This window comes from Magnolia sinica, chromosome 9 (genome assembly GCF_029962835.1).
Source record: "Magnolia sinica isolate HGM2019 chromosome 9, MsV1, whole genome shotgun sequence".
NCBI classification, from domain to species: Eukaryota; Viridiplantae; Streptophyta; class Magnoliopsida; order Magnoliales; family Magnoliaceae; genus Magnolia; species Magnolia sinica.
The window spans coordinates 80,782,066-80,804,469 of record NC_080581.1 but is presented as its reverse complement, the minus strand read 5'-3'; the positions used below and the strand labels follow the sequence as shown (position 1 = coordinate 80,804,469).

General features: G+C 38.1%; 4 protein-coding genes across 12 annotated transcripts; 2 read left to right on the top strand and 2 right to left on the bottom strand.

Moving 5' to 3' along the window:
* The first annotated feature begins 781 nt into the window (after positions 1-781).
* Positions 782-7,047, top strand: LOC131255837 (uncharacterized). 4 transcript variants are annotated; one of them, XM_058256717.1, is made up of 8 exons: positions 782-844; positions 1,030-1,833; positions 1,978-2,015; positions 3,375-3,503; positions 3,891-3,956; positions 4,393-4,491; positions 4,940-4,993; positions 5,813-6,161. In XM_058256717.1, exons 2-7 carry the CDS (start codon positions 1,806-1,808, stop codon positions 4,988-4,990), a joined length of 411 nt encoding a protein of 136 aa, XP_058112700.1. In that variant the 5' UTR covers positions 782-844; positions 1,030-1,805; the 3' UTR covers positions 4,991-4,993; positions 5,813-6,161. The 4 variants fall into 4 exon arrangements, 2 of the variants coding, with proteins under 2 accessions (XP_058112700.1, XP_058112702.1); XM_058256719.1 differs by lacking the exons at positions 782-844; positions 1,030-1,833; positions 1,978-2,015 and adding an exon at positions 2,549-2,898; XR_009176478.1 differs by lacking the exons at positions 782-844; positions 4,393-4,491; positions 4,940-4,993; positions 5,813-6,161 and having other exon boundaries at positions 900-2,015; positions 3,585-4,273.
* Positions 7,048-8,290: 1,243 nt separating this feature from the next.
* LOC131255222 (receptor-like protein 18) lies at positions 8,291-8,761 on the bottom strand. The gene has a single exon (XM_058255915.1). It carries the CDS (start codon positions 8,759-8,761, stop codon positions 8,291-8,293), a length of 471 nt encoding a protein of 156 aa, XP_058111898.1.
* Positions 8,762-9,349: 588 nt separating this feature from the next.
* Positions 9,350-13,896, top strand: LOC131256505 (uncharacterized). The gene is made up of 3 exons (XM_058257374.1): positions 9,350-9,633; positions 11,247-11,284; positions 13,698-13,896. The coding sequence occupies exons 1-3, from the start codon at positions 9,429-9,431 to the stop codon at positions 13,779-13,781; spliced, it is 327 nt and encodes a 108-aa protein (XP_058113357.1). The 5' UTR covers positions 9,350-9,428; the 3' UTR covers positions 13,782-13,896.
* A 2,990-nt stretch (positions 13,897-16,886) lies between these two features.
* Positions 16,887-20,834, bottom strand: LOC131255836 (alpha-glucan water dikinase, chloroplastic-like). Of its 6 annotated transcripts, none has more exons than XM_058256715.1 (5): positions 20,513-20,831; positions 19,111-19,181; positions 17,728-17,880; positions 17,287-17,456; positions 16,887-17,171 (listed from the first exon to the last, which is right to left on the bottom strand). In XM_058256715.1, the coding sequence occupies exons 2-5, from the start codon at positions 19,132-19,134 to the stop codon at positions 17,123-17,125; spliced, it is 396 nt and encodes a 131-aa protein (XP_058112698.1). In that variant the 5' UTR covers positions 19,135-19,181; positions 20,513-20,831; the 3' UTR covers positions 16,887-17,122. The 6 variants fall into 6 exon arrangements, 4 of the variants coding, with proteins under 4 accessions (XP_058112698.1, XP_058112697.1, XP_058112699.1 ...); XM_058256714.1 differs by having other exon boundaries at positions 17,287-17,403; positions 20,513-20,830; XR_009176476.1 differs by lacking the exon at positions 19,111-19,181 and having other exon boundaries at positions 20,513-20,823.
* Between the last annotated feature and the right edge of the window lie 1,570 nt (positions 20,835-22,404).

Sequence of the window (22,404 nt, the reverse complement as noted above, 5' to 3'; positions counted from 1 at the left end):
GAGATCATGGTGAGACTACTGAGCCCAGTGCAAAGGTACGCGTTGCTGGAAATTGGACGTGCTTTGTCATGCATGCCCAATACATGGTGTTATTGCACCTTGCAGGCATCCTCAAATCCTCCCCATTTTTTTGAGACTTTTTATATAGTCTTATCTGAGTGTTGAATGGCTGCAAGCTTATATCACAAAAGCTTGAAATCATTTATGTTGGAGGTTGAAAGTGGTTCAGATGCCTTTCTTACATGTTCAGTCAATTGGAAATGTAAGTGGGTGTTTCAATTGTTGCAAGTTGGGCCTGTGAAGAGCTGTTCTAAGTACTTGGCAACATATTAATGGATGGTGAAAGTTTTGCAAGATTGAGGTTAGATTCGGCCATTCAACAAAGAGCTGGTCTTTGGTAAATTCACAATACATATCTTGCATAATTTTTTTTTTTCCTGCATCAATTTTCTCATAAGATGTTGCTTCTTGTGCAAAAGATTCTGTACGTGCATGTTTCCATTTTCACCAAGACACTAAGAATAAAAGACAAACAACAGATGACTGTCTCTGTAACAGCCAAAAAGTTAGAGTGCCACCATTTTATAGTTAGTAGTAGCAAAGGTGGAAATGGAGGGCAGAGATGTGGATAGAAATTCAAAATAAACATGTTACTTACAAGGAGAAAGAAATCATACCTTACCAGGTTGGCTAGTTGTGGCCAGTAGTACATTACATTTATGTTTATTTTGGATTACAAAGAAATCATACCTTTGTACTCTTATTGAGGTCAATGCATTACAAATTTCAGGTCGACATTATAGGAGGAGACGGAACCCAGAAGGGGGCGTCTGTAATATATGAGGTGACTAAATGAAACCAATAAACATTTCCATTCTTCTGTTTCTATTATTAGCTCGAGAGATGCTACATATGAAGAGATTAGTTTGTTGTATATTTCCCAATTTGGAAATCATTTGGTTACACTGCAAATTGAAATCATTTGGTTACCCTGCTTTGAATTTGCTTGCAAATTATTACGTGTCCTAGGTTGAAGAACAGAAGGTTAATGGTGATGCGTTCCAGATGTTCAATGAAATGCCAAAGGGAGATATGCATACCAAATGTTTGATGTAATAACTAATAGAAACTTGGTTTTTTCTTGTTGTTTGTGCTTCATGTGATTCCAACTCTATACCAAAGAAAGAACAATTAGCATGTTCTTTTTTGGCAGTATTGGACATTTTAGTTGCGACCTTGCTTTGCATCCTCTAATGCTTTTATTTACTGTTTAGTGCAGGGATGTGTGCTCAACGTGGCAAAGTAGGCATCTTCAAGAATGATGGGAAAAACTGATGCAGGCTAATGCAAGGGGTTCTGGCATAGTTGATGTAAGCTGAAGCAGGGGGTTCTGGCATAGGATGAGAATTGGATGTAGGAAATTCGCTTCTATTATTATTATTTTTTTCTTAAAAATCTGTGTGAATTTTCTGCTCATGGGATTTTTTCTACTTGAAAGAAAGGGAGTTTGGAATTTAAGTTGCCAGAAGTGCCCTTATGAAGGGTTTAATGCCTTTTCAGTAACTGTTTAATGCCCGTCTCACTTAAATGATATTGAATAAAGAAAATCAGAGATACTTTCTTAGGCATTCCACAAGGACCTATCGTGCATATTGGAGCCACTGTGCAGTATTTTGCTCCTTTGCTTACTCAACAAGCCTGTTAGATCATGAGGGGCCTTTTTTCTTCCACTATGCAGTATTCTGCTTATTCAAGGTCGATTCAGGTGTATTGGAAACTGGAATATTTATATTCATTGGTTTTGGATGCTTTGGAGTTCATTTCTCAAAAGAGGTTTGAATTCTGACTGTTGTTCTGCTTCCTTTGTCATATTCAATTAGGTGCAAATTTATAGAAGGATTTCAAACATTTATTTTAATAATTCATTGGATATTGTTTAGTGGAATTCATCCTTTTATTTGTTATTTCTGGTGCAAGGTGTCGACCCAAGAATCAAGGTGGAGGTTTGGCCAAGAGTAAGATTTTCACTTGGGGCATCTTTAGTGTAACCCAACTGTTCAGATCTTGCAATTTTTAAAAATGAAATCTTGTTTATAGCCTTTTCTAATATCTTCAGTAAATGCCTCTCATCTTATATATTTTTTTGGCTAGTAATTATCTTTCTACAATAATTAATAACAAATCATATGTGAATTCATGATCTAGTCACTTGACACAGGCATCAAACTTTTGACATCACTAATCTAGTCACTTGGAGAAGTGTAGCAGCCTCTGCAAATTTGGGAATCTTGTACTCCAGCTGCTGCAGAGAATTCTATCAAGCTATTTCCACCATTGTCTTTAATGCAACCACCCACCCTGAGAAACGGGCAAACATCAAAATCCAACATGCTGCCATTTATTGTTTGCCAATGTGGATTTTGACATGTGCGCCCAACATGACAATTTTTAAATGTATGGAGTGTTGTTCAAGTTACATTGCCTTGTTTACCTCTGTAACTCAAAGACTCATGTTTAGCACCATTATTTCTTTTTCTGTATTGCATCCAAGCTTGTTTCCATAAGTGGCATGTCTCAAATGTTTTTGATTATCAGGCATCTACTTTCTGGATGCCTTTCTGTTTGAAGGACTTTATCCTTGAGCCCTTTTTCTCTTAAAGTCCATTTTTTAATTTTCAGCACTCTTGAACAGACCAATTTCCAGGCCTGCTAGTTTTTTTTAGATACATGAAACAGTAGAGTTCCCCATTCCTTGTTTTGGTAGCAGAGATATTAGGGACAACTGAACTGCGTGGCACAGTGAATTTTAATTCCTTGTTTCCCTTCTTCTATAGCGACAGGGAATACATGATAGGTCACTGGATTTGGGAGTCAGGAAGAAATTATTGTGTGATGAAGGTAAGATAGGGCATATGGTTTTTAAATTGCATATGATTGAGAGTATCAGTCTCCAATTCTTTTTGTATCTTTATATTGGTAATAGGTATACTACTGCTTAGTAGGCATAGGCAGTTAATGAAATCGAGAATGGCTAATGCCATTTATCAAGAAATATTTGTTGCAGCAAGCTCTTATAGTTTTTCAGAAATGAACTGATCAAAAGGATATATGGAATAATCCTCAAAAAAGCAAACTTGTTACCTTTCAAGTACATTGGGCTTGGCCAGCCCTTGCTGGATCTTCTTTGTGCCCACCAAATGCTAGGAAATAGATGGACATTTTATAGCAGAGGACTGCTCCATTAATAGCCTCACTCTCCATTCCTAGTTAATAAAAGCATATGAGCATGCTGAAAACCAAAATGATGAATAATCTTTTTCCCCCCTATTTTTGTTATTATTCTTGTGTTTATTTGATTGTTCATTTTGTTACAGACAGCTAAAGGCGCAAAGATATTTAGTGCTGCAGTAGCTGCCACCATTGATAGTCCACAAACTGGGAAAGATGGTGAAGAAAAGCTGAAAATGCATACACACTCTTACTGCTGCTTAGATCATGCTCAGGTTTGTCTTGGATCGGTTGGTTTATTTATTTAGGATGAAGTGGAAGTTTGTTTACTGAAATAAATGGTCTCTCTCCTTTAGCTTACTTCATTGAGAAACAAATTCCATGGTGGATGATACAAGTCAATTGGGTGTGGCTAGTCCTGCTCTATTTGCGTTGTGGCTAACAGTGGGGTGTGTGTACTAAGGTGCTAACCAAAGAAAAGTCCTGCTCTATTTGTTGTTGCCTCTTATTATTTATATCTTGAAAGGATATTGTCCTGGTTTCTCACCTTCCATGAAGTTGTTGTCGCTGATGTCAAATGTTTTAGAATTTTACTTTTTGGATGCCAGTTCGGACACTGCCCTGCGTATTTCATTCTGATGAGATTCTTTCTCCTTTGGCAGTTGAAACCAGTTAGTGTGGTCATCGATTTCACTGACCCATCAATGGTTTATGACAATGTGAAACAGGTTGGTTTTGTTTAGAACTTAGAACTTGAACTTGTCATGTGGCATGCTATTAACATATACTCACAGAGATAGGAATTTCCTGAATAATCCACCATTCAATATACATTGTGCTATGTAGTTGTTTGATTCGGTGACTTCCAATCGCGGGAATTTCCCGTGTCTTGAATTACCTTGATTTTTTTCTTTATTTTTCTTATTTTATTATATTGCAATATGTCGATTGATGTCATTTCATCATTGATACGATTGTGGCCCACAACATAGAATAAGAAATCCCATTTGATATCTTCTATCAATTTAACAAAAGCCCTAAAAATCCAAAATCGTAAATCACAATTTCAATAAAACCCAAATGGCAGAATCCACAACAGTGAGCAGTTCTGTGTATTGGTGATTCGGGTTACACTTTTCTAATGTGCGGGCAATCTTTATGCAGCAAAATGAGGATAGTGTGAGTTTTGATTGCAATGGAGCCTTTGGACATGAGGATCCGAATTCACAAGCAAGCTTGGAAGATCTTTGTTGCTCACATCTTGTAAAGACAAGTTTCCTAGGATACTTTCTACATTAATTTTATGTGCATTACACCATCTGTCATTATGTTCTGTTGTGGAAGCCATTGATTCGTGTTTCTACATGAAATTCAAGTTGTCCTAGTGATCCATGAAGGTATACGATATCATACAGCCTAGTTTTGAAAGCTGCAAACAGAGAAACAATTAGATATGCTTCACCTCAATGTGTAGTTGGATTAGAGTTAGCAATATCTAGTCAAGAACTTAATAGAATGATAGAATTTAGTGCTAGGGTCATGATAACCAAAAGTTTGGTCATTCTTGTATTTGGTGAGCCATTTCCCCCCATTTCCTAATGTGTTAACAATGATATAGCTGAAGCCATGCGAGCTATCAACTTTGACGTCATTTGATATAGTATTTGATTTTTTTCCCCCATTTCCTAATGTGTTAACAATGCAAAAACAGGTCAGCCCAGATCTTTATGGAGATAACAACACAAGGCTCGTCACTTATTAGACTGTAAGTTTATACTACTTTCATTTTTTAAAAATCTTTTATTGCCCTTTATTATGATTCATTTTTCCTTTACAAGTGATGAGCTCTCTTAAATGACATGGGACAATTCTCAGCTGATCCTTTTAACACCTAGCCTTATACTTTAGACTTCGAGATTTAAAGTGAGCAATTGACATTCTTGCATAATGGTCATGCAAGCAACATTTTCTTGAAAAAGCTATTCCAAAAATGTTTATTTGTAATTACTCTTTTGTCAACTAATTTTGACTGGAATTATATTGAGGGAAGTTTTAGGAAAGGGCAACACACAGAGAGGATTCCCATATTATATTTTAATGGCATATTTCATAGGTATAGTTAAAAAAAAAAAAAAAAAAGTGGTTGTGTACTGCTTGCTGCTTCTCTGTTTTGATATTTACTAATTTGGGAGCTTCTTTCTTATCCAAGTACAATTACAGGATTGGGGTGGATGCTCTAAATATTAAATTGTGAAACTTGTCCAACAGGCATTAATTACAATTCAGTGTGTTCATTTTAAAATCCTTTCCATTAGTATCACAATTTGGGCTATACACCTAGAAAAGGAGCTTGAAGCAAATGAAAGAAATCTTGCGGAAAAGCTTATCAAATTCGAATAGAAAATGAGGCTAAACAGAAATGCCACACAGACAAATCTTTGGGTTCTTCAGTGGGCTTTCATACAGGATCTGTTGAGAGGACTGCAGTCCCTGGCAAATCTTCTACCAATGCCACCATGAGGACAGGCTTATGTTTGGTGTTTGTGCATTAAGATGGATGCTTTAGTCTGAAATGTCTTTCCAGGTCCATCGAACCAAGGAATTTTGGGGGATGTTCTTTCACCGAGTGGAAGGCAAGCTCATACCAGTGATGGACATTCTCAAACCATATTTGAGAAAGAAAACCATGAAGCCAGCCTTTCTCAAATTGAAGGTTGCTTCAAAGAGCAAACTCATCCATGGGGTAAGGATTATTTTCATGTTGGCTGCAGTATGGCTGAATTCTTGTGTTTGTTTACTTGGGTCAATCAGTACTAAGAGTTTGAATTGCTTCTGAAACATGGAACTAACATTATAATCATATACTTTGAAAATTAGTCGATCCACATCTAGAAGATAATGAATTTCTGCAATTCTAATTCTTTGATTTTATTGTTCATGCTCAGGAAGGCTAGGCTTTAAGTGAATGTGTCTGGCTGAGGTGGGAAGATGAAGAAGAACAAATTTTGTTTTCCGGTTGTTTTATTGACTGGAAAATCTGACTTATCCCAAAGGAAGTGGGAATGGATATGTGATTTGTTTCAGTGAATTGTATCTGAAATCTGAACAGTGATGGCCCGAAGGGTCGGGCCAGTCCTGCTATTTTTGGTGATTTGTATAGCGCCCTATGGTTCTGCTGTAGCGGAACCTGAGAAGGAAGTCAATTGTAATGATATTTCCTTATATTACAATGTGGAAGTGGCCTTCAAGTTGCAGTTATGTTCCTTCCTACCTAAAAGGTATTGCTATTGCAATTTGGTGCTCTGCCCCTTAATGTGAATGCTATAGAAGTAGAATTTGACCATTTCTGTTTTATTTGATTAGCTATTGCAATTTAGTTTGGTAGCACATCCACACACATCTATGACCTTCCTGGCATAAATCCAAATTGATTTTCTTGTACATTTGTCTCATGCTTTAACCTTTTGCTTGATCACTCTCTCCAAACATTTGTACTATTATAATTGCAGGATTCTAGTTGTAGCAAGTGTTTGCCATTTGTTGGGAGAATCCTATAAAGTTGCTGGGGTGTGTATAACAAAAGGCATCCAGAGTGAAGACTGATGGGAAAGAGATTGAAGAAACCCTATCACCTACTTTTATAAATTTTTCCGTAATGGAAATTTCAAGATTGTAGAAATTGGATATGAAAATTAATTTCTGATGTGGAACACCAACTCTTGAAAGTATAGGATGCACAAAGGATAGTCTTTGTTTCTCTATAGTTGTTTTTCTTTGGATTAATCTCTATTTTGATGGAATGCAATAAACTTCTGTTAATTTATTTCCCTTGACCCTAAATTTCATAATTTCGTGTGTTTTTTAGGGTTCGAAATTGTTCCTAAAATTCCGTCCCAAAATATGACCGTTGGCAACATTAGAACGGTTTAAAACCGTTCCTAAAATTCCGTTTCTAAAATTAAAACGGGAACCCCAAACGGTTCTGAACCATTCCTGTTTTTCTGCGACGCCTCATTTAGGAATGGTTTTAAATGACGATTTTAGTGTACTCGTCCTAGATTTGAACTTGTTATTTAAAGAATTATAATTTTATTTTTATCATCAATTAAATTATTTTTAAATACCTTCAAATTATTTCTATTTTATCCCTCGTGGATTCAAGGAAACTTTGTGAGGAATCCAAAGAGTTGTGGATTCAGAGTAGTTATCCCTAAGGAAGACGGTGATCGACCTCATCACATCCTTTCCCGCATCACAGTGTGATGCACCAATTTGAGATCTAAGCCATCCATTAGTTGGGCCACAATGATGTACATCATTTGGTCAAACACTTAGGGTGGTTCATAGGATCCTTCATCTATGGACTCATCAAGGTGGGGTTAAACTAATTAACATTATCTCACTTGAAACATGCAACATGTACAATTTTCAATCAATGACTAGTTTTCTATTACATTATAGTATGCAAACGGAATACAAAAAGCATGAAATGTGCGTACACAACTATCTAGTTTGATACATAAGACATAATAGTGTAAGTATCACCCTCTTTTCCTTTTGCTTCAGTGGTCTTGAGTTCTTCCGCCCTTCTCCAAAGTCCAAACCTCTTAGTATCGATGGATTAGATTAAATACCTCACATGGAAAAAACAACAAAAGCATCCTATCAATAAATAAAATGTATTCTCTCTTTCCCTTTCTCCAAAGTGCTAGAGTCCAAAAAAGAATCCCCATTCCCACTCCGTATCCAGCTCCAAACCCAATCCAGATGGATTTCCAATCATATTTACTTTCCGATTGTACAAATGCAGTGATACCTTCACATCTCCACATTTTCTTGATAGTGGAGGGCCACATAGTCTCAAATTCCCTTGAAAGGATTCGCGGGTGAATGTAAGAAATTGTTGACTTTGCAGTATGCTACCCACGGGATGATTTTGTGAAAGATTTAATACTGCAAGGAATGTTATCTTTGTAAGCTACGGAGGAATCTCACCTGACAAATTATTCTACGAGAGATCCAATGACTCAAGATCCTTTATGTTGCCGAGTGTTGCTGGAATTCAGCCTGTGAGATGGTTGTAGGATATGTTGACTACATGGAGCGACTTTAGGTCCCCAATTGATTCTGGAATATCCCCATGAAATTCATTCTCCGATAGATCCACTATGGTGAAGGCAATGAGGATCTTTACCAGTTCCAATTGTAGTCCTTTGCTGACTACAAATACCGTGTCTTGATAGTATATGGAACGTGTTATTCTTTTGCCAAGGAACAAGGATTGGGATTTGCCCTCTTCCATCATTGCCTTCCAGCTCTTGAACATATTTGATGGCAAATTGCCCACAAAGCTATTGGAAGAGAGGTTGATGATTTGTAACAACGGAAATGGGTGATTTGTTAGAGGATTCCCAATAATGCCATGAAATTGGTTGGATCTCAAGATGAGAATGCGCAGCTGGGACAAAGCTTCCATCCACAAAGGGAAAGTATCATGTATTCGATTGTTTCCAAGGTTCAATACCTCCAACATTTTGCAATTGGCCAAAGACCTTGGTACTTGACCTTCTAATTGATTTTCACTAAGATCAAGAGTTCGTAGATTGCATCCCTCTTTAAATATATGAATCAAGGTGCCGCTAAAAGCATTCCCTCGAAGATTTAGCACACTAAGAGTATCACTTTCGCCAAAACAATGTGGAATGTAACCACTTAAGTGGTTTTTAGATAGATCAAGGACACTCAGCAATGTTGTGTTGCAAGTTAACAAAGGGATTTTCCCATTAAGTCTATTGTTCAAAAAGGAGAAGAAACTAATGGAGGGTGGTGAGATTGGAAGTGATCCTTCTAGCATGTTGAAGCTAAGGTCAAGAAAAATCAAGTTGCTCTTCGAAAGATGGGAAAGTGGTAGTTCTATTCCCTGCAGAATGTTGCGAGAGAGATTTAAATAGTACAAGTTCCTGACATTCCATATCCATTTGGGTATGAGTCCGGATCCTCTATTTCCGGGAGGCAGAGAGTCTTTGCCTCCCGCAACCTCATTGGTCCACTTGTACAGACTGCCATGTAGGTAGTTTTTATTTTAAAAAATAAATAAAATTTCCGTCTGAGCTTTCTAACGGTGCTTTCCATTTTCATTCTCCAGAGATTTTTACAAGAGATTTCTTCTCCCGTCTGTGGATTCTAATTTCAAATTCCTTATGGATTCGATCAAAGCTCCCGCGGGAAGAAAAATCCCCTTTTTTCTTTTGACAATTGGAGGCCCTTCCTTCCCCAATCTCTCTCAATCTCTTTCGCCCATTTTTCATCATTTGATTCACGACAGGCTGCTCTCCGATAGCCGATTTCAGCCCATTGAAGTCTATTTCATCCATTCATCCATCGAAGATTCACTCCATCTCACAGGTATTTATTTATTTTATATTTTTTTTACAGATTATTTATTTTATATATTTTTTCGTCCGTTCAATATCCTTTGTTTTTTTTTTTTCCCAAGGCTATAGCCATTGAAGAATTGGTTGTATTCATCTGAATTGGTTGTTGAAAAAATGGACTTCTATCTATATTTGACCCCAATACGAGAGAGGGCATTCTAGTTTTGAATGCTGTTGTTGCTTAAAAGAAAATTGTTAGACATCAATCTGTTCATTATAATCTGCAAGCACCACACCAACATTGTCATGGGAAATTCCTCCTGCTTCAAAACATTAACAAGAAGGATGTGTGAAGTTGCATTTTTAATGTCTACTTTATATGTTTTATTACACTACTCAGTTAACATCTGAATTTTATTCCTGAATTGTCTAGTTGAATTTGTCAGGACTTAAACTTCATACATTCAAAGTTTAACTGGGTAGTAGATCATGTTGGTACATTAGAAGGAATCCATGTGAAGATATTGTTCTTGTTTGTTTAGGAGTCTTTCATAAACTAGTGTTCTTACATATCGAGCCTATTGAAGTTCCCACAGGCATCTCGTGATTTTGCACCTCAATAAAATCAGCAAGCTCCCACAGGCATCTCTCGATTTTGCCCAGCCAATGGCATTATTGGAATCCCTTCAATAATGATCCTATTGAAGTTATGGCTGACTGCTAATTTAATTTACTTGCAGTAAAGCCACAGCTTGAGTTGCCAATACCTAACAGACTGCTAAATTCAAACAAAGAATCACCCAGGCAATTCCTGATTAGTCCCCAATTATAATACTTCAGTCAAGCTATTTTTCTTCCAAGCCATCATGACACCTGACATGTTCTAAATATTCTGAATGAAAGTTTGATAGCTTGGGCATTACACCAAAGTCTCTTGATATTCTTGCCAGAAGTTCTCCTGTTTGTAGGGATGTTGCCCTGTCATAATCCCAAGCAGGTCGGCAGTTAACTCAGGTGAGATATGGCCTCTGCATTGACTTATATTCCTGCATTTCACATTTATATTGGTTCCTGAAAATGTGTTGATCTTATGCATTGCCGTGCACGGTGCATCTATGCAACCAAAGCCCTCCACTTTTCTATGGCTTTCTCGGTTTGGAAGGATGAGTTCCGGCATTCAAGTGATTATCCACAATGCCCTCCCACATCTCATCCATTCCATCGCTTTTGCCAATTGGGGTATGTATGTATGATGTAAAATCTGTTCATCGATCACCTCACTTTGGATTTATGACATAACTGTGAACTGTTTGCTTCTTGCTTATATAGATAAAAACATTTATGGATCTACCCATTAACTTGGTTTTATTGGCATAGGATGACACACAAAATGTCCAAAGTGATTTAGCTGAAAAATACCCTTGAAATGATCAAATTGGCCCTCAAGCTGTTCACACAGTCAACATACGTATGTGGCCCACCAGATGCACTGCTTGGATATCCCACACACATTTGCTTCTGTACTAAGCAAAAATCTCATTTTAGATACAAAGCTAAGTGAGTGCATATGAATGCGATTATTTAATAGAATATTTGAACTTGCTAAACTGGCTTCTTATTGTTGTTTTCCATTGCATTTTGCAGACAATTCTTGGAGCAACTGTATACTATGTCCAAAATATGTGAGATCTGTTCTAAATCTCTGTTTCTTGATTTCTCGCATGTGGTCCAAAATACGTTGTTAGTTTGAAACCTAAGGGCGTGTTTGGATTCACGTTTTGGTTGTATTGTATTGTATCCGGTACTGTTCATGTATACGTTGGGCGATATTCAAAATACATCCAGCGGAGACGTGCCACTAACCAATGTTTGGATATGACGTATTACTCTAGCATGTATACAATTTCATGTCAGATCAATGTTTGGAAGCGATTGGATAAGGGCCACACGATGTATATACATGCATGTAGTGGGGCTCACTCATTGTTCCATTGAATGATTTAAGCCGTTCATTCACTCCAGAGGGTGGGCATTACCGTTGCCTAGGTGTCCTTTTGTTTCTATGCAAACTATTGCAGAATCTCAACCGTTAAACATGAAATGGACGGTGGAGTAAACACCCTCATGGGCTACGCTGATTTCAGTCCAAAAGCACTCCCTTATGGATGGTTTTTCGTCCTAAATCCAATGGACAGAGTGGATTTTCCAAGAAGCTTCAATAAGTGGGCCACCAAAATTCACAGAGTCGACGTACGTCGACGCTGTTTCGAAACAGAGGTTCCGTCTTTTCGTTGTGGGCCACCATCATGCAGTGAAAGGTGCATCTGAACCGTTCATCAGGTAGAGGGAGAAAAACCCATCAAAAACATGTTGACCTTTCATGGCCATGTACTTCCTCATGATCGCTACAATGATCAAAAGAAGACCGTTTGGCTAGTGTTTCAGCTTGATTGTCTTAGTGGGCCACATCATCGGATGATCAAAGCTCACCATTCATGGTTTAAATCTCTAGAGGAAGGTGATGGACGGTGTGGATTTGTCAAAAGACGGCCATACTAGGCATTACCAGCAACACAGTGAGAGAAGAAAACGCTTTCTTCCTATTTACGTCTGACTGAACGTCCGGCCGGTTGCGTGGTACAATCCCATCGATGATGCAAAGTGGTTCTCGGGCGTATTTGCGCGCGTTGAATGCATCGCCCGCCGTTCGTTTCCAAACGAGGGACATGTCCCATCAACCCCACTAATACGATACTATACACTCAAAACCGTGAATCCAAACACGCCCTAAATGACTCGTCTTTGATCTGAACAAAAGGATAATCTTCACTTTAAGTTTTCAATTGCCCCTTTTTCCTACATTGTGACCGTAGCTACTGCTGCGGTTTGCAAAACAACAAATGCAGTCTGCATGCAATAACATATGCCAACCTGGCAGCCATGGACCCATGGGACTGATGGATCCAAAACTAGGCTGGTATGCCCTGCAAATGAGCGTGGGAAAATCTTTTTCAACTAATCGGGTTTCCCACATGAATGGAAACAATGGACAGTAGAAAAACTTGATGACTTGACCAGTCTATTTTTGGGCCAGCCTGATTGAGTGATCAAGATGTCACTACCCTGCTATGGCAGCGTAGATCTGATGATTCAATACAACTTGCTGTTGGAACTACACATGGTTACTATCTTAAAATTCCAACAGTTGTTTCAGATAATAGATGGTTGCCGTTCAAAAATTATCCGTTGATGTGAATAATTGATTCAGGACAGTCTGATCATCTAATGGGATAAAAGTGGTGCCATTGCTGGTCAATTGGCACAGAGACCATCAGATTGCAAATCAAACCCAAATCAGGCTCATCTGAGGGTCCTGTCAAACACCCAACACTCCAAATTGCATATCTAGACCATGGCAAGGGCTCAGATTAATCTGATGGAAGATCAATACCATATTAACAGCCCTGATAGATACCCAAGATGAGATAGACAGTCCTCAGTTTTTTTTTTTTTTGTTCCTGCTTACTTTTTGGGCCTCTTTCTGGGCACCAAACAAGTGCTTAAAAAAAATGAAATTGGTCCTGTTTGCAAGCCGATGAAGTTAGCTTTGAAAAGGGCTGGAGATCCGTTTGTAAATCTCCGTCTCTTGATAAGCACTCTACACATAGCCACATGGGCCAACCTAGCAGCCATAGACATTCATGTGGGACCCAGGGCATTGATGGATCCAAAACTAGGCTGTTGTGCCCTGCAAATGAGTGTCCTAGATCTTGGTTGTCAATCACCACATAACAACAATTACTTGTCCACACACCATCCAGCGAGAATGTGACAATCAGAACTCAGGCTATTGCCGTCAACCAGTCGACAGAGAAGAGAGGGGAAATCTTCTGCAAATTCTGCAGCGATTTCAAGGGATGCAAATGTGGTAGCCTAGAGGGGGGCTTTGCTGCTTCATATGGGGATCGATATGGACTTCGTTCGTTATGGCTGTTTTTGGAGGATATATTTATGACCGAAAATTTAATTTTAGATAGTGTAACTCAGATTATGAGTGTACATACTATTTTATTAGCTGACCTCCACGCATGGCAGGGTGCTGCTGACAAAGATCCTCTATATGGCATGGGTTCTGGTTCTTCGGGTGCATTTGAGAAGTCTGGCCTCGGGCGTCGCTGAAATCCGTTGTTTTTTTTTTCTCATGCTTTTCCTTGTGTCTCAATCTGTAAATTTTCTGTCCATTATGTAACCTTTCATTCTCAGGATGCTTGTAAATGGGGCTGGTTGTAAATAATTTACAGGTTGTGTTTGAATTCTAATTTAAGCCTGTAAAGGTCTTCTAATCTAGAAGATTCAGCCTAGCAGAATTTTTAATTGTTTTTTTTTTTCTTTTACATTGTAAATGATTTACTGCTGGTAAAAGATACAGCAATGCCCCCTTTTAGTGGCACGTGTCCTACTGCCGATAATTCTTATACCAGCAGTTTTTGGGACATTTAGGGGCGGTTTTTGACCGCCGGTAAAGCCCATTTTCCTTGGTAGTGTCACCAAAATCAGGATTAGGCTTAATACCAATTTTGCAGGTAAATAGATTGATTTGAGTACTAGGGACCTTAAACAAGACCTTCAACTGCAAGCTAGCCAGGATCAGACTTGCATTGAGGTCTTTAGAGATCATCTTGATATGTGAAGGTCATGACTATGCATTTGATCATTTGTGACTGTTCATCCAATGGGCCATCAACTGGTAAAAATTGCAGTGAATCATTATCTTACAGTTAGATTGTTACAGTTTTGCCCATTAAATGTGGACTCCTTTTTATGTTTGAATGCTTGAAAAATTCTATCAACCCTCCATTTTTATTTGGCTAAACAGATGAGACATCTATGGTCAGTCGATTCATTGCCCACCAAATATATGATTCAGCTCAAAATTTACATATCCAATGTGCACAGTTAACATGTCTCAGACTGCTTTGTAGAATTCCTTGTTGCCAGTCCATTTGCTAGCAATTCATCAGCTAACTTGCATAAACGGAAAACCCATGTGGGGGACATTTTCTGTGGGCCCCACCAGTGGATGATGGCCCATTCAACAAAAGGGAGCTTTGGCAACTAAAAACTTCCAGGTAAGGTTTTAGTGCCTGGAGCAACCTGGGGGGCCATAATGTCAACGGTATGGATCTTTGGTTCGTGAGCTCCACTTGTTCGAAACAGGAAACCCCTATGTACTGTGGATATTCTGGGTATAGCTCAAAAGCCGAAAACTCAATTCAACTAGATGTCTAGCTAGGATGGGTTGACCCGAAGATTCAACTAGAGTCGACATTTAATTACTAATTAAATAAGAGTATTTAAATAATAGCACCTATTTAAATTATATGAATATAAAATAAAAATGGGGTTTTTATGTCAAAATTCCTCTAGGATTTGGATTTTACTAAATAGTGCCTTTAGGAACCGAAATTCTTAGAGAGTGATTTTCAGATAGAAAATTATAATGTGGGTGTTACCCTTACCATAGGGCCCACCCTGATGATGTGTTGTATATCCACTCACGTCTATCCATTTTTCCATCCCATTTTAGGACAATGTCGCAAAAATTTAACAAATCGAAATCTCAAGTGGACCACACCATAGGAAACGGTGGTGATTGAACACCCACCATTAAAACCTTACCAGAGCCCTTTGTTAGACGAAGTGACGAGGTTGCTGGACAAAGTAACGGGGTTCAACGTGGTGGGTCCTTTAAATTTAAGGGGTGGATGTCTCTCATTTGAATATTTTATTTGTATGCGGCACGACCATTGACTTTATCGAGGCCCAATGCAACCGGTAGATTGTTGAAAAAAGTGACGGGTTGCCAAACAAAATGACGAGATTGCAGTACAAAGTGACGGGGTTCATTAAACAAAGTGACAGGGTTGCAGTACAAGGTGACGGGGTTTACCAGACACAGTGACGAGGTTGCAATCTAATCCAACCATTAGATTGTTGAAAAAAGTGACGGGTTGCCGGACAAAGTGACCTGATTCCACTAAATAAATTGATGAGGTTACATTACAAAGTGACGGGGTTCACTAGACAAGGTGACCTGGTTCCACTAAATGAATTGACGAAGTTACATTATAAAGTGACGGGGTTCACTAGACAAAGTGGCATGGTGGCAGTACAAAGTGACAGGGTTCATTAGACAAAGTGACGAGGTTGCAGTACAAGGTGATGGGGTTCATTAAACAAAGTGACGGGCTTGCAGTACAAGGTGACGGGGTTCACCAGACACAGTGACGAGGTTGCAATCCAATCCAACCATTAGATTGTTGAAAAAAGTGACGGGTTGCCGGACAAAGTGACCTGGTTCCACTAAATGAATTGACTAGGTTACATTACAAAGTGACGGGGTTCACTAGACAAAGTGACCTGGTTCCACTAAATGAATTGATGAACAAAGTGACCTGGTTCCACTAAATGAATTGTAGGACAAAGTGACGGGGTTTAGTAGACAAAGTGACGAGGTTGTAGGACAAAGTAACGGGGTTTAGTAGACAAAGTGACGAGGTTGTGGTACAAAGTAACGCGGTTTACTACACAAAGTGACAAGGTTGCAATATAAAGTGACGATATACAGTAGACAAAATGACGGGGTTTTAACAGACGGAGTGACGGGGTTGTTGGACAAAGGTATGAGATTTCACTAGTTAAAGTTAAAGGTATGTTAGACAAAGTGACAAGGTTATTGTAGACAAAGTGACGAGATTACTGGATAAAGTGATGGGGTTCCATTAGAAAAAGTGACGGGGTTGCCAATTAAATTGAAAAGAACATCCAATCAGCCAGGTGTTAACTGGAGCAATCTTGGAGATGAGGCCTCTTTAGTTGAAATTTGATAAAATAAATGCGTATAAACTAAAAATAATTACTACCAGAAAGAGGATCAAAGACTATGGATAAAAGCCATAGCTATATTTTGCTACAGATTAGATCCGTAGCTGATTAGTCCTTGAGGTTGCGCTAAACGTGATTAATCCTTATGACATGAACAATGAGTTTTAGTCAAGACCCAAAATTAAGGAAAGGAATAATATCTTCTAGATGGATAATGGGAAGATATACGGGACACAATGCAGCTAAGAAAGACATGAAACAAATAAAATTTTTAACAAATGTCATTTGCTAAATATTTCAGTAACAATTACAATTTTTTTTATTTTTATTTTTTTAAATGAATGGGCATTGGCATGATAACCAAAACTAATATGAGGTTGTCTCTGCTGCATGATCGTGAGTTCTATGTAGAAAGCTCATGATTAGCTTCCAGTTTTGAACTACATATACTATAAATTCGAGGGTCCATTTGGAAATATCAAATAATATGTATTATAAGCATAAAGAAGTGGAAGTAACCAAATTGAAGGATCCTTCTCTAGCATTAATATTGAAGATCAGGGCTCCAAATTACATACGTTCATTCCTCTCTTGACTAAGTAGAAAATGCAAGGCAATCAATTCTTCTTCAAGCTTTAGAACTGTGATCTCGAGCACATCTTTGTTAGACAACAGCTCCTGAGCCTGCAAAATACATGAGCACATAAATAGCAACACAAAGACCCAATAATTGCAAGATATGATTACCTAACAAGATAGGGAAACACACAGAACAAAGACATGAATATAGGAAGGTTACCTTGGTGGGAATCTGAGAAGGAGAATCAGACAAAGGTGTAGAAGTTTGAGCAACAGTATTTGCCAAAGCAAAATGCAAGTCGATCTCCTCTTGTAGCTCCTTTTGTAGTTTCTGAACCTGAGAAATGCAATCAATGCACGGGAGTTTGTCTTTATTGGCAATAAGCATCTCTGACATGTAGTAATGAAATGAATGGTGAGATTGATTTAAATATTTTAGGATAAAAGTAGAAACAGGTGATGTAGGTCTTCTCTTTCTAGTAGAAGCTTATTGTTATTTGCTAATCCCCCCCCCCCCCCAAAAAAAAAAAAAAAAAAAAAAACACCCAAAAGCAGATACATAGCAGGGACACTAATCAGAAAAGAAAAACTAAACACACTGACACCAAATGAGTAGATAGTGCAATGGAAACCAACTGTGGACATGCCAACAATAATCCACCTCTGGTTCAACATTATTTAGCTCCTCATATCCCCTCTCAACGGTCGTCCTAACTGTAGAATCAAGGGCAATATCCAAAAATAATAGATCCTTTAAGCGATCATGAGATTTAAGAAGCAAAGGTTGAAGTTCCACATGAGCCTCCAGCAATCCCTGCAGTATCACATTTTCAGAAATTAAATACAACTAGTTAAAAGAATTTTGAAGGGAATACAGCATGAGCACTAATTGAAGGATTATGTGTTTGGTTTCAGAAAAACAAGGTGGGGCTGTGTTTTGTCTCTGCTTGGGGATATCTGGGTTTGGATGCTGAAAGCTGATGGGTTGTTATATTGGATTCAGTGGGGAATCATCTTTGGTGTTGTCAAATGGCTCAGCTAGATGTCAGATGGGTTGTTAGATTGGATTCAGTGGGGAATCATCTTTGGTGGTGAGTTGATCCATCTGAATGTTGGCAGCTCTATCCGTTGCGCGTGTGAGCAACTTGTGGGCTGGTGGGTAGGAAGCGAGCCAGCCGCTGTGCTGTTTTGCCTGCTCTAGTTGCTGTACAGATGGCATTTGCAAGGTTGGTGGAAATTGGAGGCAGTGTGGCTAGTGTGTTTTGTTGACATTGAATGCCTAAAGAAAGAGAGAGAAGCTCTTATATTTGCTTCCTACTCTGCTATGTAGAGAGAAGCTCTACTGCCCACTGTTGTTTGTGTGTTTGGGAGTTGATTTTTTTGTCAGGAGTCCTAAAGGTGGGGAGATGATGAGTGGTTGCAACTGGTTTGGCAGGGCCTGCTTGGAATTATACAATCTATTGTTTTTTCATGGAGCCCACCCAAATGGTTGTACATCCTTTGTTTTTCACACACACACACACACACACCCATCTAAATTTGTGAATGAGATCAACACCATTAAAGACAGATTTCAGAATCAGCAGAGGTAACCAACACTTTAGATGGGTTCACTGGGAAAACTATTCAAACATGAATTAGATGGCGTACATAAAAATATGGAGAATTTTACAGTCTAGAAAAATGAGAATCAGTCATGAAGGGAGTAAAAATCTACAGTGAGAATGGAACCATTCCAAAGAAATAACAAACTTCTTATCAATTCTATCATCCAACGTTGATATGACAATAGCATTCTACTAATTAGAGTACTCAATAATGCAATTCCAACCATTTATAAAATATACACAAAGAAAATGCTTCTGATACGCGCAAAAGATGTTTCAAAGGTGGGAAACAACCCATCTCAAATTTAACAAATAAAATAAAATAATAATTATAACAACAAAACATATAATATTCAATCGCTTATTCCTGAAGCAAGAATATAGTTTTCCTAGCTACAATTCACCTAGATGAATTAACCAATGAAGAATAAAAATACTAGAATATTCTGATATTCCACCATGTACTTCCATTCCAAGCACAAATTTCATGAAAGAAGCAAATACCCACCTAAAATATAGAAATAAGTAAATTCCAAAATCATACAATTAACTAGCCTTACAACACCCACATAGCCATCTAAGAATAAAAAACCAGCTACAATAACACTATCTACAACAGTATGAGCACGCGATTCATGAAAAACTAATAACCACCTAAAATAAATAACAAAAGGAGTAAAGCACCCATAGTTTAATCATCTAATTTTTGAACTAGTCATTTACGGAAAAAATGCATATCATCCACAAAAAACTACAAATTTAAGGAAAAAGTAACAGCCACCTAAAACAAATAACGAGAAGAACAAATGTGCCCAAAATTTGTAATCTACTGTATGTACAAGCAAACATTTGCGATAGTAGGAGTAGAAAATCAATGTCATTTAGATAATTAAATTTGTCTTAGAACATTCATATGTCATGAGGGTTGTTGTCCTTCTTTTCCAATTATTGAACTGCTACTACAATCTGCCACAGGATGTTGGAATGCTGCGTAATTTGTAGTATTCTGCATATTAATCATTCCATGAATCCAACATGAAGATTTGTAGTATTCTGCATATTAATCATATGCCACTATGATAAGATCATTAGGAAGGGTAAGTAGGAAATACCCAACATGAAGATTGAAGATTTGTTATATTTTATTGGACAGCTAAACATGGTGTCATTATCATTGATTCAGGGTCAACTTTCTCATGATTGCCCGGCAGAGGTTGGGCGATTGGCTGCATAACTGACATCGACCCACCTTTGCCCAGGCTGGAGAGCTAACAGTGAGGCACATTTTGTTTTGGGGGTATTTATTCTAAAATGCCAATTAAAATTGAAGCGTTCTCTTCATGGCATATTTGGGCATATGGGCCAGTTGTGGATTTTCCTATAGAATTTTGATTGTTAGAATCTAGCAATAGGTGCTGCAATTCACTCCAGTCATTTGGATTTATGGTTGATTGTGAGCTGGATTTTATATCTAATTGCTGGAAATCCAATTTTGGTGGCTGAAAATTGTGTTTGCACTGTTGGAAACTAATCATAGTTGCTGGAATTGAAATCTATGTACAAATTTTATCGGAAAATTACCGCAATTGCTAATATTTGGGCAGTTAGAATTGTTGGGGACATATCCTAAGGTGACTCTGTGTTCGAAGATCAAAATCAATCAAGAAGTTAGTTAAATTCCTATATAAACTGCATCACCAACCAGTTGCCCTAAGTAATCAGGAACATCAACATAACTTTGAGTAGGATTAATATTTAGCTACCTATATGCAATGCAAAAAAATTACAAAGGTGCATTATTTTGGTCAGATTTCTTTGCTTAAATAATATATAAAATACCTGTGAGATGGGGTGAATCTTCGATGGATGAATGGACGAAATAGACTTCAATGGGCCGAAATCGGCTATCGGCGGGCAGACTGTCGTGAATCGAACAATGAAAAATGGGCGTAAGAGATTGAGAGAGATTGGGGAAGGAGGGGCCTCCGATTGTCAAAAGAAAAAAGGGAATTTTTCTTCCGGCGGGAGCTTTGATTGAATCCATCTGTAAAAGAAGGAATTTGAAATTAGAATCCACAGACGGGAGAAGAAATCTCTTGTAAAAACCTCCGGAGAACGGAAATGGAAAGCATCGTTAGTGGCTGCCGTTGCCGTTAGGAAGCTCAAACGGAAATTTTATTTATTTTTTAAAATAAAAACTGCCTACATGTAGTCTGTACAGGTGGACCAATGAGGTTGCGGGAGGCAGAGACTCTCTGCCTCCCGGAAACAGAGGATCCGGACTCAAGTCCATATGACCCTCAACTGCCCCATTTAATAATCGGGTCTGGATATGACGTTGGGTGCGCGTGATCGTTAGTTTCCTATATAATACAGTTTTCTTTGAAGTGCCCGATCATGTGTTTCTATTTTTTTTAGTTAAATATTGCTTCTACTGCTATTTTTATAACAAGTAGTTGATCATCATCATCTTACATCTATGCCTTGTCCCTTTTTAATTGGGTCGATTTCACCAGACCAGTTCCACAATACCACTCAATCCAGGGGATGCAGATTGGCTAGTGGTTAGTGCTCCGTGGACCCACCATGATGTATTTGCTTCAACCACACCGTCCATCCATTTTTTTCAGATCATTTTATGCTATAAGCCCTAAAATGAGATAGATCGAAATCTCAAGTGGACCACATTACAAGAAACAATGTTGATTGAATGCCTATCATTAAAAACTGGGGCCACGAAAGTTTCGGATCTAGCTAATATTTGTTTTTTGTTTTTGTCTTCATCCAGGTATGTCTGACCTAATCAGAAGGTTGGATGTTATATAAACATAAAATTGGGCCCAAAGAGGTTTTTAATGGTGAACATTCAATCACTACTGCTTTTATTTGTGTGGCCTACCTGAGATTTAGATCTGCCGCATTTTTGGTTTTAATCTTTAAAATGATTTGGAAAAATAGATGGATGGAGTGGACAAAACACATGGTGTGGCCCACGGAGCACCAACCACTAGCTACCTGGCTAGTGGCACTATCACTAACCAAACCGCCTCATCTATCAAGGGCTATACATTGCGTTAGATCACAGGTCCTCAGCCTTTTCTAACCACCTTCACTTGCATCATCTGGCCTTTCCCTCATTCTCTATTTTTATAATAGTAAGTTGATAATTTAAAGGATCTTGTTTAGGCCAACTTGTTAGCACGTCTACTCAGACAACAATTTATGAGGACGAATTAAAAAAAGTTACAAAATGGACATGCATGAAAAATAGATTATACAAGTTCAAACCGACCATTAATAGTCCAAATTTGTTACTATCCCCAGTATATTAATAGCCTACCTTTACCATTTTGTTAGCCCTAGGGGTGCAAATGGATCAGATTGACCCTGCTCAACAATTAGTGGGACTATATCAAAAGTTTAGACCCATGGCGCACGTATAGCTCTAAAACCTTTACTAGAATTAGTAAATAGGTGGGGTTTGAGTCCTCCCAAAATCAACCCAATCCTAACATTGGCCCATTTTTTTTTAAATCGTGTGATTTGAGCAATGCTAAAATATATCAACCTTAGACCCATAATCAAGAAAAGTTATTTAATTGTAATTTTTTCTTTTAAGCTAGATGATAATTATTCACCTACTTTTTTCTAAAACATGGTTACCCATTCACTACTCATGAAAAAATGCATCATGATAATAGCAGGGCCTTAATGATGGTGGAGATCATTAT